The sequence below is a fragment of the Sitophilus oryzae genome, unplaced genomic scaffold (assembly GCF_002938485.1).
Source record: "Sitophilus oryzae breed Bouriz unplaced genomic scaffold, Soryzae_2.0 scaffold_119_pilon_pilon, whole genome shotgun sequence".
NCBI lineage: Eukaryota > Metazoa > Arthropoda > Insecta > Coleoptera > Curculionidae > Sitophilus > Sitophilus oryzae.
In genome coordinates this window covers 2,376,990-2,400,949 of record NW_022145837.1, presented here as the reverse complement: position 1 = coordinate 2,400,949, position 23,960 = coordinate 2,376,990, and the positions used below count along the sequence as shown (strand labels likewise).

The window sequence follows — 23,960 nt, the reverse complement described above, 5'->3', positions numbered from 1 at the left end:
TTTACGAGTATTACCTACTTCTAGCGACAAAAAAACCCAGAATCCTTTTCAAGAAATGTTTTCTATTGTTTAAGTTATTAGAAAATATGTTGTATGCGTTTTTGTGGTTTTTATTTAAAATTATAAGTAAAAATACACTATTATAAATAATAAACGAACTTTTTAAAGAAAATAATATATATTTATATGTACAATTTTACATTCTAATTTACAACATATATTTTCTCCACTAACTTCTAAGTCTACATAAATAATAAAATAAAAAAACATCACGAATAAAAGTTATGTTTATTAATATACTGACTAAATACTTATATACACTTCTGTTCTATTCAAAACACTCATGTCACAAATGCCACAGTCTTTTTTCTGGGTGGTTGAATCACACCATTCTCCCTCAAACTATTACTATGTTGCAAAGTGCCATTTTCCTTAAAACTAGTATTCCTTTGGACTGGTTTGAGGTTCCTCAAAGCAGGCGGAGCTTGCCCGTTGACACTTCCGTTGAGGTACGATGCTTGCAGGTTGTTCAGCTTGATGGAACCGGTTTTGGCATGCGGAGAAATGTCAAACTGGAATTGCACCACCGGATTTTTGACAGGAGTGGGAGGCTTACTGTCTGATATCGAGGCAGATCTGGAATAAAAATAAAAAAATGTGAAACAAATTTCTGTAAAACCGCCTTAGATACTGGCTTTTCTCAAGGCCCTGAGACTGTATGATGAGTTATAACAGGTGGACACAATAGATATATAAGGTTATACTAGCCTTATAAGAGTACAGTACGTCTGTCCGTTCTGTAGCTACGGGGTATCCGTGAGAGGGGAAACGATATTCTCTCGATGTTTTTCGTAAAAAATTAGACGACGCGTCCCATCAATAAAAATTCGACAAATTTGCAAATAGCCAATAAAATGAGTGGGCGGAGCGATTTGCGGTGACGTACTCGTCAAGTCGACGTATAAAATATATTGCAGTTTATTTAAATGTTTTTTTGTCCGCATTCCTTTCATAGACACATATCCAGCAGACGTACTGTAATCTGTAATCATACCTTAGAGATTTCCTTTTAATTTTTGACTCTTCCACATTTATAAGCTGGTACCACTCTTTAGCTTCATCTGTAAAGGCTGGAGATTCTTCCTCAAGTATTCTTGTAAGGTAATAAGCCTGTTTCAAATAGAACAAGGCCTGTTCTTTGGTCGCTAGCACGTAACTCTTCTTCGCAATGTCCAGGAAGATTTTGATGAAAAAGGCCAGAATGGATTTAGTTTTCCACAAATCCAGAGTTTTTTCTATCTTAACCTAGAAGCATTAAACATGATCTAATTAAATAATATAAATAAATGAAATTGAATTTATTGTTAATTAATAAAAATTAAAAAAATTATTTAAAAAAATTGTCCTCACACTTCGGGTTAAAAGTAATTTAACAAGTATATTATACTTGTTAAAATAAGAGTTTAACAAGTATGATATACTTATTCCGTACCCTGACTTATGCTTGTTAAAAGTATATCTTTCATTACTTAATTATATTTTTTTTGGTCCCCTCATACAAAATAAAGTATCACTTTTAGCATTTAATGTCCTTTCTAATAAATATAGATTCGTGACTTTTTCAATTGTCTTTGTTGACAAGTGTTTTTCTTTTACTTGTTTACTACTTATTAACAAGTATTTTTGTTTACAATGTTTGTTAAAAGTAATTCAACAAGCATACAATATTCGTACTTGTTAAAATATCTTAACAAGTATTAACTTTAACAACTTTTAACAAGTATTATACCTATACTTGTTAAGAGTTTAACATACTATGATATTCTTGTTAAAAGTAGATCACTTTTATTTAAAATATTATAATTCATTTTACCTCAAGATCTATGTCAGATTTAGCCTTTTTCTCTAATTCTTCCTTCTTTTGGGCTAAAAGTTGGTCTTCTTTCTCTTTAAGTCTCTTGGCGAGGATTTTTTCCTTTATTTTGACTTCCCTCAAATGCTGTATTTGCTGTTCTGGGTCTTTATACACTCTTTTCTTCAAGTATGGTATCCGCTGATTTGTCAGAAGCTTTGGGTTGACTAATCCTGGAAAATATTTATCAACATTATTTAGGGAATTTTTACTTTCTAAAAACACGTCGTTAAGTCTTTTAACATTAATGAGTTAAAAAGTCATAAGAATTTGTGAGTTTTTTCACATAAATTCGTTTGTAAGAGATATTGATTTGGCAAGTATTTTAACAAGTATATCATACTTGTTAAAATATGTTTATTAAGTATTGCATACTTGTTAAAAGTGTACCATACTAACTATGATATACTTGTTAAAAGTTTATTACTTTTAACACTTAAATTACCATAGCAAGTATTTCTTTAACTGTTTTACACTTACCAGCACTATTTTTCGTAGTAAGAGACTCAAACAGATCCTTCAAATCAATGGAAGGGTAAAATTTTCCACTCGTATACCTCAAGTTCCTCAAAGAACTGATAAAATACGGTACAGGGTTTTCAAGCACCTCCAACAACACTTTCTGAGCGTACTGCAGGTACTTCTGAGGGATGTTCTCGAACAAGTTCTTATCTTTGACGAAATAATCGGGAAGAACGCCAACGTAGAGTCGCTTTTTTAGATTATTCAGTACCATGAGCATTTTGGTGCCCAGTCGGTGCTCAGGCCAGTTCCTGTAGTCTTTCTCGCACTCCCAGTACATGTGAGTGCGGATGTGCTCAGGTAGGAGGCCGTACTGCTGAGTCACGGGAGCTATGAAACTCTTGTGCAGTGTTAGGAGTAACAGGAAGGACTTCATTTGAGCATGGGACATGCGAGCTTCCAGGTAGCGTTCTGCTTTAGGAAAGTTCATCTCCCATTCGAGATCTATAACAGAAAAATGATATTGTCAGAACCTAAATCTAGACCAACTAGGGTTTATTAGGGAAATACTTCGCTCATTTTCTTTAACTCTATATCTCTGAAAATAACGCAGGTAAAGCAAAAAGAATATGTCTGAGTAACATAACAATAAATAAGTGTACTTAACACAAGAAGATCTGTGTAGGATCAGAATACCAAAGAGCATCATAGCAAAGACTTAAATAAAAATCATAGAAAGAAGTTGAGGTTGAAGATTGAGTTACTTACTGTTATCTACGTTAATTCCTTTCTTCTTGGCATAGCCTTTTGGAACGAGGACAGCAGAAAGCTCGATGATTTCGTCTATCATGCCTCCAGGACCATCTGTAGGCCATCTATATTTGATGCCTGTCCTTCTATCAACAATGGTGGGTCTGTCCTCCCTAGTGATAAATTCGTAAGTCTGATCCAGAGGCCATGTGATGCCAACTGCTGGAATTACCTGTAGAAATAAAGGAAAAATGAAATAAGCGATTTTTCATTGCAATTTTTTAGTTATAGTTAGTAACTATTTTTAAAATCGACATTAGTATATGGACTTTATTTAAATTTATAACAGCTTACTTTTATTTGATTTATCTACAATAGATTAATAAGTAAGTATTCATTATTTTATCAAGAAAAATGGAGCGGTATCTGCTGGCGGAAGGAATGGATATGTTACGAGTTATTTTAATTTGTGAGGAAAATTGGTTGTTAGCCTCAAGGGTTTATGCTCAAAGATATCCATATATACAGGGCATTCCATTTAAATTAAAGAAGTTATTGCCGTTTGAAGCTAATAGTTATTTGAAATAAATTTTTAGACACTCTGTATAAGGTAGTATTATTTTTATTATTGCAACACAATAACTGATCAATAAATAAACTTCATTAAATATTTAGTATTAAAAACATTGATACCCTTGGAGAAATGAAGCTTTAAAATTTTTACTGCAATTTCACAAAATTGAAAATATTTCAAAAACGGTTTATTATACTTAAACCTTACCGTTTTTGAAATATTTTCAATTTTGTGAAATTGCAGTAAAAATTTTAAAGCTTCATTTCTCCAAGGGTATCAATGTTTTTAATACTAAATATTTAATGAAGTTTATTTATTGATCAGTTATTGTGTTGCAATAATAAAAATAATACTACCTTATACAGAGTGTCTAAAAATTTATTTCAAATAACTATTAGCTTCAAACGGCAATAACTTCTTTAATTTAAATGGAATGCCCTGTACATTTTAGGAGAATCAGATGCACAATTAAATTGTCTATCAAATTGTATTATACCATTTTTACCTATCCCTTCAAGTTTTGGTAGAAAATGCATTTTCTTATAATTTAGACCTCATTTATCAATATATCCATGGAATACTGACATTTTATGTTTTTAAAGCAACAAATGTACAAAATGTACAGACTAGTAATATTATCGTTTTAGCAAAACGATAATATTACTAGCCCATTTGTATGCAAAAAGAAAACTATTTAAATTTTTAAAAAGAGTATACCATTAATTAAATATAACACCATTATTTCCGCCCATATACTAATTAATGACATACTTAATTGTGTTCGTTAATATATTATTATAAATAAATGTGGATTTTTGAGTCAGAAATCAATATAATAATAAGTTATCAAATTAAAGTCTTTGTTGTTATAAATAAGCATTTATTAAAAATGAAATATCATTTTAAGGTGTTACTTTTATCACACTGTCTAATGCCCATACAAAATTCAGTTTTTTAGTATTTGGAGCAATTATTGTTAATCAACGCAAACAGTCAGTTAATGTAGTTTGAATACTGGAATCATGTTAATTGATCCTCTTTAACAAATATTTAAACAGTTTTTTTTTAATTTTTTAATGAAATAAATGAATTATACCGACAATATTAGTATCTGTACTCTTTAAAAATTTGGTACATCTGTAAAAATAATCTAAAATGTCAATAGTCCATGGGTATATTGATAAATAAGTTCTAAATTACAAGAAAATGCATTTTCTACGGAAACTTAAAGAGATAGGTAAAAAATGGTATAATATAAGTTGATAGAGAATTAAATTGTGCATCTGATTCTCGTAAAATATACAGGGTGTTCCATTTAAATTAAACAAGTTATTGCCGTTTGAAGCAAATAATTATTTAAAATAAATTTTTAGACACTCTGTATAAGGTAGTATTATTTTTATTATTGCAACACAATAACTGATCAGTAAATAAACTTCAGTAAACATTTAGTATTAAAAACTTTGATACCCTTGGAGAAATGAAGCCTTAAAATTTTAACTGCAATTTCACAAAATTGAAAATATTTCAAAACCGGTAAGGTTTAAGTATAATAAACCTTAATCAAATTTACCTTTATTTTAATCGTAGAAACTAAAAATGTAATAATATACAGGGTGTTCCATTTAAAAAAATACAACTTTGATATTTTTTACTTATTTGGGACACTCTGTATCTTGTAAAATTATTTTTAAATTGTACCTCTAATAGTCCTTCATCGAACCCAAAACTTACAATTTGTAAAAATCTCATCGTTTAGCTACAATACTCCGTGTCGTATGTGGTGAACAACCCTGTATAAATCAAAAAACTACTTCTTTGTTTTCTTGAAAAATTAATAAATACTTATTTATTAAATTATTCTAGGTATTTTAAGCAAAAGCAAACATTTAAATAAAGTCCATAAAATAATTTCGATTTTGAAAATATGTAGCTACCGTCACTAGAAAATTGCCGACACCAGTCCTCTTGTTTGTCATTTTAGTGAAAAATTCGATCTTTGTTCAAAATCTGAGCCAGATAGGTATATAGGAAACCCTAATAAAATTTGACAGAGCATTTAAATCTGCTTCAACTTATTTTAAACAATACAGAGTGTTGCATTTGAAACAACGAAGTTTTAATGTAAAATATATATTTAAAAAAGACCAGCAATTTTTGATACCCCTGTATACATTTAAGGAAGCAATCAATTTTTTTAGTACAGTTTATTTCTCTGGCTAAAAAGTCAGCATAAGAATTAATTCCGAAAAGTAATGTACAGGGTGTTTTACAAACTTTTTTTTATAGCATGCATATTTACATATCTTTAAATATCTTAAAAACCAAAGCTTTTATACATATTAAGCCCTTATAATAAATAACCTTATTTTATTTCCAAGAATCCAAAAATAAAATACCGGGTGTTCCATAAGAAAAAATATAATTTTGGTATGAATCTAACTCATGACATGCCCCGTACATTTCAAAATAATTTTAAATTATGCACATTGTCTTCCCACATATACCCATAAAATATTTTGTTTCTACATCTTTCCGTTTTTTGTATAAATGAACGAGGCGAATGAGGTGCGCCACCCTGTATAGAAAGTAACTCTACTGAAATAATGTAAGAGTTACAAGTCTCGCAGAAAGCCCAAGAGATAGAGAATCTTGGTCTGGTGTCTTGTATTTGTTCATCACTAGTGAAGAAGACGAATGAAGGAAATCGCAGTAAAGGTAAATAATGTCGCAGTTTCAAAGTTTCAAAAAGCCTACACTATACTTTACCTCAAAAGTTTTTGTTGTCGTAGTCTCTATATCAACGTCATCACAAAATATCTTCCCAGGAATGGCTTTAGCCGAAGCTATCGACTCTTCAGTAAACCCCAATGACTTCCCCAGCGACGTGGTAAACAAAGTATTCTGAAAATACTTCATAAACCCTTTCGAATTAACGTATATAACATCTTTAATAAAATCGTCTTCATTCAGATTCTCCAGAAACTTCAACCTTTCTTCTTCATCATCTTCGTCCAGCTCCTCACTGGGAAGACACTTGACCTTTCTGTGAGTGAAACACGTTTCTGGGAGGGTATCGCGTCTTTCTACTGTAGTGTCAACCTCAATCTGTTTTGGAGTTCTTAGCTCGGTGATGTAACTATACTCAGAGTCTGATTTTGATGATGGGCCTGGTAAGGGTTCGTAGTTTTCATCGTACTCGCGGTTTGCGAAAATGGCAGCGTTGTTTTGGATCTGAGTCAGTTTGACAAAGCCTGAAATTAAGAATAAATTTTAAAAAGAGTGAAATACAGTTATTTAGGTATCAAGGAAAATTATAAGGCTAATTTTAGTTTAGACAGTAAATGAAGTCAAAGTAAACAGGAAAACAACGGAAAAATGTATAATCAGGAACGGATTAAGACAGGGTCCACTATCTCCAGTACTGTTTAATGTAGTATTAGAAAAAGTTATAAAAGATGCGGGAATCAACAGAGCATACCCCCATACCTTCTGCATACAAAAAGACACCAAACCAAACCAAATGTAACCCAACAAATGATGGCAAGAATAATGGCAGGAAATAGATGTGTTAGCGCACTACAGAAAATTATTAAGAGTAAGAACAACTCTAAAAGTTTAAAAAACAGAATGTACCAAACAATAATACGACCAATAGTGCTGTATGCATGTGAAACGTGGACGTTCAATGCAACGGAAAGTTCGTGGCTAGAGATTTGGGAAAGAAATAAAAATACTGAGGAAGATTTTTGGAGGAAAGAAGATAGACAACATATGGACCAGAAGAACAAATGAAGATCGGGCACCGAGTATAATGGGAGTAGCAAGAGCACAAAGACTGAGATGGCTGGGACACAGTGAAAGAATGGCTGAAGCTAGAATTCCTAGTATGATAATGAAACGTGAACTAGGTGGAAAGAGAAGGAGGAGTAAACTGAGAATTAGATGGAAAAGGTCAATTTTTTTCTATTGTACGTATTTCGCGTGGTTACCTGATCACTAAGAAGGATTGGAAGAGCGAAACGCTTGCCCAGCAGTTAAAAGACCATACCATAACTTGGTATACTGATGCTTCCAAAACCAATACGGGAACAGGGATCGGAGTGTTTGGGCCGAGAGCTAATTACTCTGAACCAATGGGCACTTACCCTAGTATCCTACAGGCAGAAATCTACGCTATCGAGAGATGCGTACAACTTATCTTAGATAGGAACTATCGGAAACAAGAAATAGCCATCTTATCTGATAGTCAAGCAGCGTTAAAGGCGATCAACTCAGTATCAATCAATTCGAAATTGGTCAAAGAATGCATAGAGAAGCTGAATAGATTAGGCAAAGAAAACAAAGTCCTCCTACACTGGGTGCCTGCTCACCAAGGGATAGAAGGCAATGAATAAGCAAATAATCTAGCTAGGAAAGGAGCGAACACTCCACTAACTGGACCAGAACCGTTCTGCTTTCCAAGTGGTAACCAACTCAAGGCGGAACTCAAGAACTTGGAAGATTCCATCCGCAACCTGGAATGGAAATCTTGCAATTGTCTAAGACACTCGAAGAAGTTTCTGAGGGCTTATGATCAAGAAAAATCACAGATCTTCCTGGGTCTGAGTAAGAACAATCTTCGGATTGTCACGGGGTTTTTAACAGGACACTGTCTCCTCAATGAACACCTCAGTAGATTGAAACTAAGAAGAAACGGCGAATGCAGATTCTGTGGGGAAGATGGTGAAACACCAGTACACCTCATCACTGAGTGAGCCGAGACGACAGCCATTCATGCCATGAAGTTTGGTACGACTGATATTGGAGATGGAGAACTACCCTCTATAAAACCGTCCCAGATACTGGCTTTTGTCAAAGCCCTGGGACTGTATGATGAGTTATGATTCAAGAAAGGGGGACACAATGGATCTGTAAGGTCGAAGTGATTAACCCCCCTCCCACTCATTCTAAATTCTAAAAAAAAATTCTAAATAACGGGAGTAGCAAGAGCACAAAGACTGAGATGGCTGGGACACAGTGAAAGAATGGCTGAAGCAAGAATTCCTAGTATGATAATGAAACGTGAACTAGGTGGAAAGAGAAGGAGGAGTAAACTGAGAATTAGATGGAAAAGGTCAATTTTTTTCTATTGTACGTATTTCACGTGGTTACCTGATCACTAATCTGACTATAAGTAATTATTCTAGAATAGTATTTTTTCCCAAAATGAAAATGCCATTGCAATAAGCGCCGAATAAAGAATTACGCAAAGTATTATCTCTTTATTTATCTAAACAATTATTATAGACGATATTTATACGATAAATTAGGAAAAATTGAACAACGGGATTAAAACAAAAATGGAGATTAAAATAAACGTAGTACTACTTAATCTGGCATTGTTTTCTATAAGAAAATTATTCAAAATATCATCACTTTCATTAATCAGAGAACAGCAGCGTTTTTATCAAAAAAAATATTCAAAAAATCAACCTCCTAGTGTATAGATAAATAAATAAAACAACAGTCATTTTTAATCCGAAATAATATGATAAATCCAACTTAATAAAAGAATATGAAGTCACGCAAGCATCAAACAATTCAAGTTATTTAGTAGATTTGTATTAGTCAATACAAATTGCTAAATTAGATATACAGGGTACCTCTTTTGTTTATGTTATGTGGGGTCCTGGATAAAAAAATAAATATCCAAAGAAGCTATAGCCAAGTTAGTAATGTAGGTATGGCTATCGCTTCATTGACTCCGCTTTGTCGAAAATCGAAGATTTTCCTTTAAGATTTATGTAAGAACAATCAGACAAAAATCCAAATATGTAGATAATAACCCAAGTAAAAAACGTTCTATTACCTTTCCTATCACTTTCCTCTATCCTAACTTGATAACAAGGCTTATCAATCGAGGTATACTGCGGTATTTCCTTGGACTTGACCACTTCAATGAGGTCATTGATGACGTATATCCTTTTGGCCAACAAATTTTCACCTATACTGTTCTCTTCTACTGGTCTATACACTATATTTTTATTCACTTCATCTAGAATAGTGTCTGGGTACGTGCATTCCACTGTTTCATCCTTGAGTAGAGTTTTGTTCATTTCCTTTTCTTGTGGGCTTGCAGCTGCTTGTCTCATCTTGGTTATTATGCTGAAACAAAATGAAAGAAAATTAGATGCTGGCTCACTGACGCACTATGGCCACGCCTGTTCCTCTATTTTTACCGTTAGTCTGCCGCGAAAAAGCGAGAAGCCGGTTCACTATGGACGTACCCTAAAGGTACGCGCACACTGACCAGAGCCGCACGCGCTGCATCGACCTAAGAAAAATATTGTTTTTGTTACTTTCAATAAAGGTGCGCACACTAGCCAGAGCCGCACGAATCGCATCGACGAAAATGCGGCCAGCATTGTTGGGCCAGAATGATTTTCGGTAAATGCGGCTAGTGCTGCGTCACACGCAATTCCTTCCACTCTACGTAGCGTAGGTAGCCGAAGAGGAGATTAGAAATTCAATATGCTAAGAAAGTTCGCAAATTTTTCATGACTCATATTGAAATATTAAAAATTTTTTAGTTCATCCTCAATTAAATATGGAAATAATGTGGATTTTTGCCAATATTGTGAGCCTATAACTTTCGATTCTTTCTCGCGATTTCTTCTTCTTCTATTAGAAAGGAGCTCATAATTATTTCTTGTTCGTTGTCATTTATTGTCGAGAAATATTAAAAAAAAACATGCTTATCACCACAGACAGGACTCCGGAAGCGACTGATGAGAAATTCGATTGGCAAATACGGGTGTAGTAGGGGCAAAAAGAAACAAAATAGCGAATAATGTGGCGAGTGCGGCTCGGGTCGGTGTGCGCGACAAAAAAAAAGTGCGATTCGTGCGGCGCGTGCGGCGAGTGCGGCTCTGGTCAATGTGCGCGTACTAGAGATGGGCGGTTATTGGTAAAAAACCGGTTATAGGTTAACCGGAATTATCTTTAAAAAATAATAACTTGACAAAATTAACCGACACAAATTAACCGGTTATTCAAATAACCTAACCTAGCAAAACTAAATATTTAGTTTTCCTATAGGTTTACTTACCTCTACACTCCATAGGTCTACTTCAAATTTAGATAATAAACTTAGTTAAATCGCATGATTAAATAGAGATTGTAGCAATGTAAGTATGTATATGTACAAAATGAATTTAAATAAAAATGCTAACCTCACTTTTTTTGAGTAGACATGGATATGATATTAAAACTAGTAATTACTTAACGTTCAAATAAACCACACAACTCACAAGTTCTACAATCTACAACCAAGTTATTTTAATCAAATACCAAAGAAAAATAAGGAGACTGAATGAATAGATAATGAAAGATTATCTTCATTCATTACTTGAACTTCAATTTTGTATTCTTTAGTCTAAGCTTCAAGAGAGACTTCAAACTACAAATAAAATATATTTACGGTGAAACGTGGGTAAAACTGGGCGAAACCATGGAAAACTTTTGAAGAACCGTTGAAAATCCGTTAAAGTCGGTTAAAATTTAAATATAGAATTTAGAGAATCTATATGAAGTTAGGTTCGTATCACTTGGCTAGCTGGTGGCTAGTAGTAGTCTATGCCATTAGTACTTTGTTTTACGGCCTGACCTGTCAGGGCCATTCGGCCGTTGTTTTGATTATTATCATCAGGGTTCGCCTGATGCCTGATTTAATTTTGACATTTTATGTTTGATGTCATATATTTTCGTTTTGGGAGCGGGAGCGGGATCTCCCGTTATCGTCGTAATATCTGGAAGATCCGTGCCGTTCGCTTCTTCGAAATTTACGATTCAAACAGCTAATATTTAATTGTTACTTATTTTAAACAAGTACGATTTTTTAAAAAATAACCGGCTATAGGTTATTGAACGTAATGCAAGGTTATTATTAGGTTAACTGGTGAAATTATTATTAGGTTAACTGGTGAAAAAAAAACTACCTTTAAATAACCGGTTATTTTAGAGGAAAATACCGGTTATTCAAAAAACCGGATACTTTTGCCCATCTCTAGCGCGTACCTTAAGAGCTGATTTAGACACTCGCCAAGACGGTAGGATAGTAGTAGATCGCGGTACCGATTCCGCGTAAACCAAGTAGGCTCCCTCCAGATTAGCCTCAGCAGCAAAAAGGAGACGTTAACTTAAAATGCTTTTACTTTATTTGAACTGGTAAAACCTTATATTATTTTATTTGAATAAGCTTATACAAAATAATCCTTGATGATATGGATCAAACAGTCCAAGAGTTAAAATCCTGCTTGAAAATAATATCTATTTTTTTACATATCACACAAATAATTTTTAGTGCTAAAATTGTTACAGATAAAAATTTAAAAAAATTGTAAACGTAATATAGCATTGTTTCTTAATAAATCATTTAGTGTGTACTTTTTTATTGAAAAAAAATCCTGGGATCATCTCTGGTTTCAAGTGTTTTACTGGATATCTTATTTAAGTAATCTAATCACAGAATTTTATTATTAATCATTTTCTGTCAAAAAGTCTTATATGATATGTCTATTGTAGTATTGTAAATACGATTTTCTCTGTATTATACCATATTTTATAAATAAATATGACTACATTATTAGTGTATGAGGGAAATGTAAGAAGATTTTGGCTAACAACTAACAAAGACAGAAAATATTTAATTTTTTAAATTGACTTAAATATGTTTTTTATAATCGGCTAAAAAATCTACACAGTTTTATGAAATCTATATATATATATATATATATATATATATATATATATATATATATATATATATATATATATATATATATATATATATATATATATATATATAAATCTGTAAGTCCTGATTCATTCATCACTGACTCATCAACGCCCAGACCAAACCCGTGACCATAGAAAGCTGAAATTTTGCACAGAGGTTCCTTTTATGATGTTTACGTAAGATAAGAAAGGATTTTTTAAAATTCATCCCCTAAGGGGGTAAAAAGGGGGTGGAATATTACAATATTTTTTATTTAAAAAACGGTCAAGTTTCCGAAAAAACGCTTAAACACGTATATTTTATTTTCTTTTTTACATATTTTAAGATTTTTTTAAAAATGTATACAGGGTGTTTCCAAAAATCTGGTCATTGATTAATCACGATCCTGCTTAAAGCGCTTGACGTAAAAAGCTGATTTTTGGAAAACGGATTGACTTTAGGGTGTAGAGGTTCGATAAGAAGGGATTTTTTCGAAACTCGAATTCTAAGGGGTGAAACGGCCCCTCAAATATTAGAATATTTTTTATTTAAAAACGGTCAAGTTTCCGAAAAAACGCTTAAACACGTATATTTTATTTTATTTTTTTCATATTTTAAGATTTTTAAAAAATTTATACAGGGTATTTCGAAATATTGGGTCATTGATTAATCACGATCCTGCTTAAAGCGCTTGACGTAAAAAGCTGATTTTTGGAAAACGGTTTGACTTTAGGGTGTAGAGGTTCGATAAGAAGGGATTTTTCGAAACTCGAATTCTAAGGGGTCGAAACAACCCCTCAAATATTAGAATATTTTTTATTTAAAAACCGGTGAGTTTTTCGGAAAAACTCTTAAACATGTATATTTTATTTTGTTGTTTTACATATTTTAAGATTTTTTAAAAATTTATACAGGGTGTTTCATAAAATATAACCATTGAGTAATCACGATTCTACTTAAACTGCTTGACGTTTAAAGCTGATTTTTGGAAAACGGATTGACTGTAGGGTGTAGAGGTTCGATAAGGAGGGGTTTTTCGAATTTCAAATTCCAAGCGGGTGAAAAAATAAAAAAAATTTGTTATTTAAATACGGTGAGCCTTTCGGGAAAACACTTGGACACGCACTCGGACACGCATAATTGATTTTGTTTTTTTACATATTTTGAAATTTTTTAAAAAAACATACAGGGTGTTGCAAAAAGTTGGGTAATTGATTAACCACGATTCTGCTTAAACTGCTTGACGTAAAAAGCTTATTTTTGGCAAACGGATTTTTCGAAAGTCAAATTCCAACGAGATGAAACTACACCTCAAATATTATACCAAGTTATATAATAATATCGCCATATTGTTTTTTTTCATGCTGACATAAATGTAAGAAAATTTTATCTTAGTTTGTATGTTAATGGAAATTCTTGCTTTGCTTTATCATCACCATTACAAATGATTAATTCGACGAGAACGAAGTCGCGGGTACACACTAGTAAATATATATTTTTGAAAAAAAAGCTATTTTAATAAAACATAAAGCTATAAAGGCATATTATACAGGATGCGGCAATAGTGCGTTGGGCATCTGTAGCCTGTAGCAAGTGTAAGCGGTGCAAGCTTAAAGTATATACCAGGATGTATTTCAGGAAAAGATTTAACGTCAACATACCGTCTACAAAAATATTTAAAATAGACCAGCAGTTTTTGATACCCCTGTATACATCACCATTTTCAGTAAAGTAGAGCAATCACATTTTTTAGTAAAGTTAATTCCTCTAAGTTCTTTTTATTCTAGGAGCTACAAATGCTTGACGCACTATTGCCGGACCGTCTAGAAAATTTAAGTACCAATAATTAAAATATTTGAACTTTTTTAAGACATCACCCGTACAAAAATACAGAATTTAAAAAAGATACATACTCTTTGTGATCAGCAAAAACTGCATCGCCATAAAAGCATTGTTCAACACAAAAACAGGCGCGTTCTCGTGCAACTCCTTCTTAATCAACCCCACCGTGATCAGATCATCCTTGTGAATCGACTCCACACGAATCTCACTACCACTGAACTCCACGTCCTTGAGCTGAGTCATGGCGACACTGTCTGAGGCACTCGAGTCTCTTGGACGTCGGAAACGTTCGCGATCGGGCTTCTTGGAGCAGCCTCCACCCATCACAGACTCATCACCGTGTGATCGGAACAAAGTTAGGTCGGGTGGTTGGTTGCGCGGTGAGCGGTTTCGGGATCACTGGTCGTGTTGGAATGAGCATAATGGTGATAAAGAGTCTCAGGTTGACTTTATCTAATCCTTTATAATCTCGGAAAGATTAATCGAGAGTAGGTCTACGTGTGTTCTGTTTTGATTCACTGAGAGTTTTGGACCTTGTTTTATTAAGGATTTCTATCAATTGTACAGGGTACTCTGAAAAAATTAATTTGTGAATGTGTAATTTGTGGCATGTATGTAAATATGTTATAATATTATCTTTATATTCACCAACTAGCGTGTACACGCGACTTCGTTCACGTCGAATTAATCATTTGTAATGGTGATGATAAAGCAAAGCAAGAATTTCCATTATCATACAAACTGGATAAAATTTTCTCACATTTATATCAGCACGAGAAAAAAACATTATGGCGATATTATTATATAACTTGGTAATATTTGAGAGTAGTTTCGTCTCGTTGGAATTCGACTTTCGAAAAAACCGTTTGTCTAAAATAAGCTTTTTACGTCAAGCAGTTTAAGCAGAATCGTGGTTACTCAATTGCCCAACTTTTTGGAACATCCTGTATGATTTTTTAAAAAATTTTCATATATGTAAAAAAAATCAAAATAAATTATGCGTGTCCAAGCGTCCTCCCGAAAGACTAACCGTTTTTTAAATATCATTTATTGTAATATTTGAGGGGCGTTTTTAACCTCTTGGAATTTGAGATTCGAGAAACCCATCTTTATCGAACCTCTACACCCCACAGTCAATCCGTTTGCCAAAAATCAGCTTTAAACGCCAAGCAGTTTAAGCAGAGTCGTGATTACTCAATGGTCATATTTTATGAAACACCCTTTATAAATTTTTAAAAAATCTTAAAATATGTAAACCAACAAAATAAAATATACGTGTTTAAGAGTTTTTCCGAAAAACTCACCGGTTTTTAAATAAAAAATATTCTATTATTTGAGGGGTAGTTTCACCCCCTTAGAATTCGAGTTTTGAAAAATCCCTTCTTATCAAACCTCTACACCCTAAAGTCAATCCGTTTTCTAAAAATCAGCTTTTTACGTCAAGCGCTTTAAGCAGGATCGTGATTAATCAATGACCAGATTTTTCGAAACAACCTGTATACATTTTTAAAAATCTTAAAATATGTAAATAAACAAAATAAAATATACGTGTTTAAGCGTTTTTTCGGAAACTTGACCGTTTTTTAAATAAAAAATATTGTAATATTTGAGGGGTGGTTTCGCCCCCTTGCAACTGGAATTTCGAAAAATCCCTTCTTAACGAACATCTACTCCCTAGAATCAACCTGTATGCCAAAATTGAGCTTTTTACGTTGAGTGGTTTGAGCAGGATCGCGATTAATCAGTGAGTGAGTCAGTCACTTAGGGATTTTATATATTAGTATAGATATTCTTAGGGCATTTATGTAAAAAATGTGTACTCATAGTAAATTTAACTTATTCATTGTAAATTTATCATTTTTAAAATCGCAAATTTCTTGTACTGTTCCTATAGAGTAACAACAAATTAAAACACTTTATTATAGCGAATTTACAATTACTTTTGCAAAATTCATAAAGCGTTAGTAAATATTAATAAATTTAATAAAACACGTATTTGTAATTATAATATTTATTGTAAAGATTAATAAAAAGTCACACAAAACAGAACTTATGTATGTAAGATACTCATTGCTATCTCTTCTTGTCTAGTAGAACCTTACTGGAATTCTGCGCCTAACCAAAATAGGAACAATATTGCCATTAGATACAAAATAAAAAGAAATATGCAAGAAAAAGGTATCTAATCAAAACAATTTAACTTTTAACAGTTTTAACTTCCAACTTAGAGACTATGGATGTGACTCTACTAAATTTGTCCTCCAAAACAGAGTCTAAAAGAATCAATAATAGTTAGAGATATATTGGATATAGAGAGATCATGGAACAAATATGTCTGTCAATGTATGAAATTCTGGGGTCGAAATATACTCCCCTTAAAAATATTTGCACTTATTTAAGACACACCCTGTATGTTAAACCAACACGGAAAAGCTGAAGCTCGTGGAGTAACAAAAATTGCAGTTTGTTAAGAAAAACTTAAAAAAAAATGAACAAAAACTCAAAATGGCAAAGAAGTTTCAAAAAACAATTAAGAATGTCAAAAAAAGACAAAAAACTGATAATAACTTGAAAAAAATAAATGCCAGATTTAACAGCATCAGATCACTTTAGAGACATTCTATGATGAGACATTTTTAATATATTTATGATAAAATTAAATAAAAATTCCGAACACACTATTATTATTAATTATTTCATTGTTATTTTCGATTAGATTAAGTAAATATTCCAAGCAAACTACTTATCATCATTTAATCCCTTTGTCTCAAAAAGTAGTCCGGAATGCAACTTACATGCCTATTTCATTTATACGAAAAATATTGGTTGCGTTTTAAAAAATAAAGATTTTAATTCAATCCAAAAAAAGAGAGTAGTAGTAGAATTTTAAATAAAGTAATGAAATGGGGGTACAGTATCCCTAATAAAGAATACCGTATCCTTTATCTTTAATTTCATTCTTTATTTTTGTAAAAATACCTAGCCAGTTTTACATAAAACGTTAAATGCCGAACGCTTATTTTGCTGCTTTTTTAGTGAAATTTACCCTTGGTACTCAGAAAGTAAGTATTTCTTGATACGGTAATTGCAAATAATATTATATATATACCGTATGATCGAAAAAAAACGGCATCCAGTTGGCTGGGAAATGAACATCGATGACATTTCCCATATAAATTTACATATAAAATGACAGCGATCTTCATTCCATAGCCATCGCTGACGCCGTTTTTCTCGATCATACGGTATTATATTGTGACAATGCATTGATTACATGTTTGTTTGATTGTTTTAGGGCTCTTTCCTTGTCTGAATGTGTTTAATACAAAAATCTGATACACGTTTTGATTAGTTTGAAGTGTTTGTTTTATAGTGGTCCATATTTTGGATACCTATTCCATATTTAGGTGCCGTTAACTAGACTTTTTAGCTGACCATACCAATAGGTATGGTAGACTATTAGGATCGGCAAAAAAAGTTTTTTTAATTTCACTCAAAATGAGTTATTTGGGTCATAAATGACCTAAATACAAAATATTTTCATGGTGTCTGTCTGTCTGTCTGTCCGTCCGTCTGTCCGTTCGTCTGTTCGTCTGTAACACGATAACTCAAAAACCGCTGAACCGATTTTAACCAAATTTGACACAAAAATACTGTGGTACCCGAGAATCTGGCCATTAGTTTTTGATACCCCCTATGGGAGGGGGTTAAAAATTTTAAAAAATCGTAACTCCAAAATTACAGTAGCTAGCGAAACGCGGTTTTCAAATTAAGATTAGGAATAATATTTGCAACAAAATTTGTAATAACATCAAAATCAGTCAAAGTCGCAGTTTTCGAGATATTAACATATTTTAGTATGGGCGGCTATACGTGCCTCCCGGCGCCATTTTTTTTTGTAGTTTTTGTAAAAATTAACTAATCATTTTCTGAAAATTTCAGAACTTGTTATTTTTAGAATAAAGAACTTTTGGCTTTTATATTGACTTATTAGTTCGAGTATAATTTCAAGTACTTTTCATAAGTATGCACTCATAAAACTAACGGTTTATACATAAGTTATAAGTTGTGTTGCCCTTATATTTTACTTATAATTATAGTACCTTATAAGCACTACTATTACAAGCACTTTATCCAAAAGATTTAAGATAATAGTATACCGGGGGCGTCTCAAAAGTGGCTCACCCCTATAACTTTTTTATTTTTTCAGACAAAAAAACGAGATTTGCTATGTTAGTATATGACATAAATTGGGATTGATTGACGTATTCAATTGTTTTCGGTCACTTCCGGTTTCATCGGAAATTACTACAACTTTTGATTTTTAAATGGCGCCCTCGGTATTTTTTTACTTTATTCGATAGAAAATGACACCCTGAATAAAATGACATATCATATGTCAACTTTTGACATATTCGCATATGGTGTATTGAAATGGTAACATGCGGTTCATAACGACAATTTTACCCGAAATACCAAGTGTGTGGTATAAAATTATTCGTAAAAAATGCTTTTTCCAAATATGCTGAGCCAGCCTCGTACCATATATATGCCTCGTACCTAAATATGCTAATGAGCCACCTTTGTTCCATTTGAAAAAATTGAGATATGATTAAAAATACGGTTTGGGCATCTTTTAACCGGCCAGGACAAGACACTAAAAACATTAGACGATCAAATCTATTTTTCCAAGGCTCCTTGATTAAAAATTAGTGTTTTTAACACAGCCATGACACTCTATATTGAAATTTAAAATACAATTTGTTTTTTAGTGACTATGTCGAAAATTGACATATGATATGTCATTCGATTCAGAGTGTCATTTTCTATCGAATAAAGTAAAAAAATACCAAGGGTGCCATTTAAAAATCAAAAGTTATAGTCATTTCCGATGAAACCGGAAGTGACCAAAAACAATTGAATACGCCAATCAATCCCAATTTATGTCATATACTAACATACCAAATCTCGTTGTTTTATCTGAAAAAATAAGAAAGTTATAGGGGTGAGCCACTTTTGAGACGCACCCGGTATTGTTTTATTAGGAGTAAAAATGATACTTTCTGTAGCGAGGCTGTACGTTTGACATACAGACGAGGCACAAAACGTCATTTTTACTCCCAAAGATATTTAAACTCGAGTTTAAATATCTTTGTTAGGAACATGAATTTCAATTTTTGCAAATAAAAATTTTGAAAAATTTCAATTTTTGCAAATAATACAAAAAACTTAAAAGTAATACCTTTTAAGTAATTATATCGAGAAACTATGGTTACACTCGTTGAATTTGACACTTTCTGTCACTTTAATAATATATTTTCGTACTTTTCTGATTAACTTTTATGCCTAGGCGTTAAAATGACGTTTTTATATTGTCAATCACGTCGCAAAAATTAATACGATTGAAAAAAAGTTTTTTTTCAAACTGACATGAAGTGTCAAATTCAACGAGCGTAACCATAGTTTCTCGGTACATAATTACGTACAAGGTATTACCAGGTATTACTTTTTAAACCTTTTTATATTATTTGAAACGTTTGAAATTGTTTAAAAAAGTATTTGTGGCGTTTGAAAAAAAATAGCATGTTCTATTCGGAGTAAAAATGACTTTTTGTGGCTCGCCTGTATGTCCGTCACGTCAAGCGTGCAGCCTCGTCACTTTTACTCCTAATAAAACAATATACTATTGTTTAAATTTTATATATCCATAAAAAAAAATTCGAAAAAATTATAGGTACCTACTATTTTTTTTGTTTAAAAATAAATAAAACTCATAGGATTTATTTTTAAAACAAATTTATTACGAATAATTTTATTAAAAATTTATCTTGTTTATATATAAATCTATTTAATTGTTAACAATATTCTATCTACATTATTATTGTTTTATTCTATTTAAATAAATCAAACGAATGAGCACAACTCAAAAGAAACAAGTAGGTCTCTTGATTCTAACGTAATTACAAAATGTAGTATGACGGAGTCTGTTATGGTTTATGGTCTGTTATATGGTTTATATAAATCCAAAATAACTTAAATTTCCAAAAAATATATTTTTGTTTAAATTATAAGAACCACTGGGTCTTTTCTGGGTTATATTTCTTGTTAATTTAATCTACTACCTATGTTGCCATATTATCAAGAAATTATGTTTTTAACAAAAAGATTCTAAAAAGTTATTTTTCGCGAAAAAAAAACATAATCGTATTTCTTCACCCTGAAAGTATTTGCACTTATTTAAGACCTACCCTGTATTAAAAAGGAAGAGAGAGATAATCTTGAGAGTTTTGGCAGAATGATTATCTTAATGTTTCCATTGTATTTTTGAAGTTTTTAGTTTTTTTCAACTAAAAAATACTTATATTCAAACTCCTATTCAAACTCATGTAAAAATGACATCATATGCCAGCAATATTCTTGAAAAATATATCCGCGGTTTGATTTTTGTCATTGGCTGACTCAAAATCTGGACACTTTACTCATATCATCGTATTGTTCATTTAAATCAATGTTCACTAAATTGTTCTGCACTTTTTCTATCACAAATTCATCCTCAGCAAGTCAAAAAATTTTGGCACTAATTTCTTTATTCATTTTTCTTAAAGTGATGTGAATTTTCTAGGTATTGTTTGAACTAGTGATTGTTTCTCTGATCCAATCTACATTGGAGGATATCTTATCGTACATCCTGGGTCTGCCCATGCCGTTTTTCGCACACGCTATTCGCCAATTGGTTATTCCTACCAAGGTCCATCTGTCAGAATTGGGCATCTTGCATACCATAGAACTACCAGCAAACTCTTCTTCCTGTTCTCAAAAAAAGAGAATATATTGTGTTAAAAAAATATCTGACGATGTATGTGACTGTGTGATGACACCCTCGGTATTTTTTTTACTTTATTCGATAGAAAATGATGACACTCTGTATAGAATGGCAGATCATATGTCAACTTTTGACGTTTTCGCATATATGGTTTATTTGAAATTGTAACATGCGGTCCATAACGAGAATTTGACTCGAAATACCAAGTGTGTGGTACAAAATTATTCGTAAAAAATGCTTTTTCCAACTAAGCCATTCTCGTTCCATTTGAAAAAATTGAGATATGATTAAAAACACGATTTGGGCATCTTTTAATCGACCATGACAAGGCACCTTGATTAAAAATTAGTGATTTTAACACAGCCCTGGCACTCTAAATTGACATAATATGATATTTCATTCCATTCACATTTCCTTTTCTATCTAATAAAATAAAAAATACCGAAGGTGCCATTTAAAAATCAGAAATTTTAGTCATTTCCGGTGAAACAGGAAGTGACCGAAAACAAGTGAATATGTACGTCAATCAATCCTAATTTATGTCATATACTAGCACAACAAATCTCGTTTTTTATGTAAAAAAAAATAAAAAGTTATAGGGTTGAACCCACTTTTGAGAAACACCCGGTATATAGATGTAACATACAGGGTGGTGCCTATATACCGCGAAAGCCACTAGGAGAACGACAGCTTTGTATTTTATAAAAATACTAGCGTGTACCAGCGACTTCGTTCGCGTCGAATTAATCATTTGTAATGGTGATGATAGAGCAAAGCAAGAATTTCCATTAACATACAAACTGGATAAAATTTTCTCACATTTATGTCAGCATGAGAAAAAAAATATGGCGATATTTTTATATAACTTGGTAATATTTGAGGGGTAGTTTCATCTCGTTGGAATTTGACTTTCGAAAAATCCGTTTGCCAAAAATAAGCTTTTTACGTCAAGCACTTTAAGCAGAATCGTGGTTAAGAAATTACCCAACTGGGAACAACCTGTATGATTTTTTAAAAAATTTCAAAATATGTAAAAAACAAATAAATTATGCTTGTCCAAGCGTTTTCCCGAAAGACTAACCGTTTTTTAAATAACAAATATTGTAATATTTGAGGGGCGTTTTCACCCTCTTGGAATTTGAGATTCGAGAAACTCCTCCTTATCGAACCTCTACACCCCACAGTCAATCCGTTTGCGAAAAATCAGCTTTAAACGTGAAGCAGTTTAAGCAGAATCGTGATTACTCAATGGATTATATTTTATGAAACACCCTGAATAAATTTATAAAAAATCTTAAAATATGTAAAACAACAAAATAAAATATACGTGTTTAAGAGTTTTTCCGAAAAACTCACCGGTTTATAAAATAAAAATATTTTAATATTTGAGGGACAGTTTCACCCTCTTAGAATTCGAGTTTCGACAAATCCCTTCTTATCGAACCTCTACACCCTAAAGTCAATCCGTTTTCCAAAAATCAGCTTTTTACGTCAAGCGCTTTTAGCAGGATCGTGATTAATCAATGACCAGATTTTTCGAAACACCCTGTATACATTTTCAAAAAATCTTAAAATATGTAAAAAAAACAAAATAAAATATACGTATTTAAGCGTTTTTTCGGAAACTTGACCGTTTTTTAGATAAAAAATATTGTAATATTTGAAACTGGAATTTCGAAAAATCCCTTCTTATCGAACCTCTACACCCTAGAATCAACCAGTATGTCAAAATTGAGCTTCTTACGCTGAGTGGTTTGAGCAGGATCGTGATTAATCAGTGAGTCAGTCACTTAAGGATTTTATATATTAGTATAGATACAGAACTCTACAGGGTATATCCAAAAAAGTTGCACACTAATTTTTTTTTTGTAATGGAACACCCTATACATTAACTGATTTTTGGATTCTAATAAAAAATTAAGGTGAGTTTCATTAAAAAGAAGCATATAACTAAAATGTAATGTTTTTGACATACTTAACATTTTTCCAAAAACGAAAATATCTAGTAAAACCTTTAGCTTGGTCCAAAATGTTATACTTACACTACAATCATCCATTCCATGTAGTGTTTCAGTGCAAACACTGTTAACACTCGATATACTGACGTTCTCGCATTTTTCTTTGTCAGTTATTTTTACTTGGACCCGTTGCATTTGTTCCCTGTTCTTAGCCCAGCCCAGAGTGTTACATTGGATCGTTGGCGACAGTCCAAGATTTTCCTGAGGAATGCAGATTGGACGGACGAAATCGTTGAAAGATATTGGCTGGTCCAGTCGTACCAAGGCTACGGTACTGCCCTCTACTGGAGACTTAACCTAGAAAGAATAAAATTGTAGTTAGATTGAAAAAAAAATCCAAGAAATGGTAAATAAAAAATGGTTTATTTGGCTAATAGTTGTTGAAATGAAGTAAACTTCTGAAATAAATGATTTTTAATAATTTTTAAGGTAAACACTAAACAGTTCATATACAGGGTGGCGCACCTCATTCGCCTCGGTTGATTATACGAAAACGGAAAGATGTAGATACAAAATATTTTATGGGTATATGTGGGGAGGCAATGTGCACAATTTAAAATTATTTTGAAATATACAGGGTTTCTCAGAACTAAGATACAGAATACAGAAGTTATATTTACATACAGAAGTTATATTTTTTCTTATGTAACACACCCGAAATTTTATTTCATTTTATATTTAAATATGCATGCTACAAAAGAATTTACTATTAACACCCTGTACATTACTTTTCACAATTAATTCTTGTGCTGAGTTTAAAGGTAAAGAAATAAACTTTACTGAAAAATGTAATTGCTTCCTTAAATTTATACAGGGGTACC

General features: G+C 32.2%; 2 protein-coding genes across 2 annotated transcripts in view; both read right to left on the bottom strand.

Moving 5' to 3' along the window:
• Positions 1 to 205: 205 nt before the first annotated feature.
• LOC115891908 lies at positions 206 to 14,715 on the bottom strand. The gene is made up of 8 exons (XM_030912508.1): positions 14,370 to 14,715; positions 9,550 to 9,845; positions 6,468 to 6,952; positions 3,143 to 3,356; positions 2,393 to 2,878; positions 1,874 to 2,085; positions 1,055 to 1,305; positions 206 to 636 (listed from the first exon to the last, which is right to left on the bottom strand). Exons 2-8 carry the CDS (start codon positions 9,830 to 9,832, stop codon positions 342 to 344), a joined length of 2,226 nt encoding a protein of 741 aa, XP_030768368.1. The 5' UTR covers positions 9,833 to 9,845; positions 14,370 to 14,715; the 3' UTR covers positions 206 to 341.
• A 5,740-nt stretch (positions 14,716 to 20,455) lies between these two features.
• LOC115891907 (atrial natriuretic peptide-converting enzyme) overlaps positions 20,456 to 23,960 on the bottom strand; it is a 43,862-nt gene continuing 40,357 nt past the window's right edge. Inside the window, exons 12-13 of the mRNA XM_030912506.1 lie at positions 23,164 to 23,436; positions 20,456 to 21,105 (exon numbers count right to left, since the gene is read on the bottom strand). Coding sequence (XP_030768366.1) covers positions 20,917 to 21,105; positions 23,164 to 23,436 — 462 coding nt within the window. The 3' untranslated portion in view covers positions 20,456 to 20,916. The remainder of the gene's footprint in view (positions 21,106 to 23,163; positions 23,437 to 23,960) is intronic.

What these genes read in the sequence shown, in the direction of transcription:
- LOC115891908 (XM_030912508.1), bottom strand. Translation starts at nt 9,832, where the DNA reads ATGAGACAAGCAGCTGCAAGCCCACAAGAAAAGGAAATGAACAAAACT. An exon ending in AGAGGAAAGTGATAGGAAAG is followed by an intron (nt 6,953 to 9,549) that starts GTAATAGAACGT and finishes TCTTAATTTCAG; the next exon opens with GCTTTGTCAAACTGACTCAG. An exon ending in AGGAATTAACGTAGATAACA is followed by an intron (nt 2,879 to 3,142) that starts GTAAGTAACTCA and finishes TTTCTGTTATAG; the next exon opens with ATCTCGAATGGGAGATGAAC.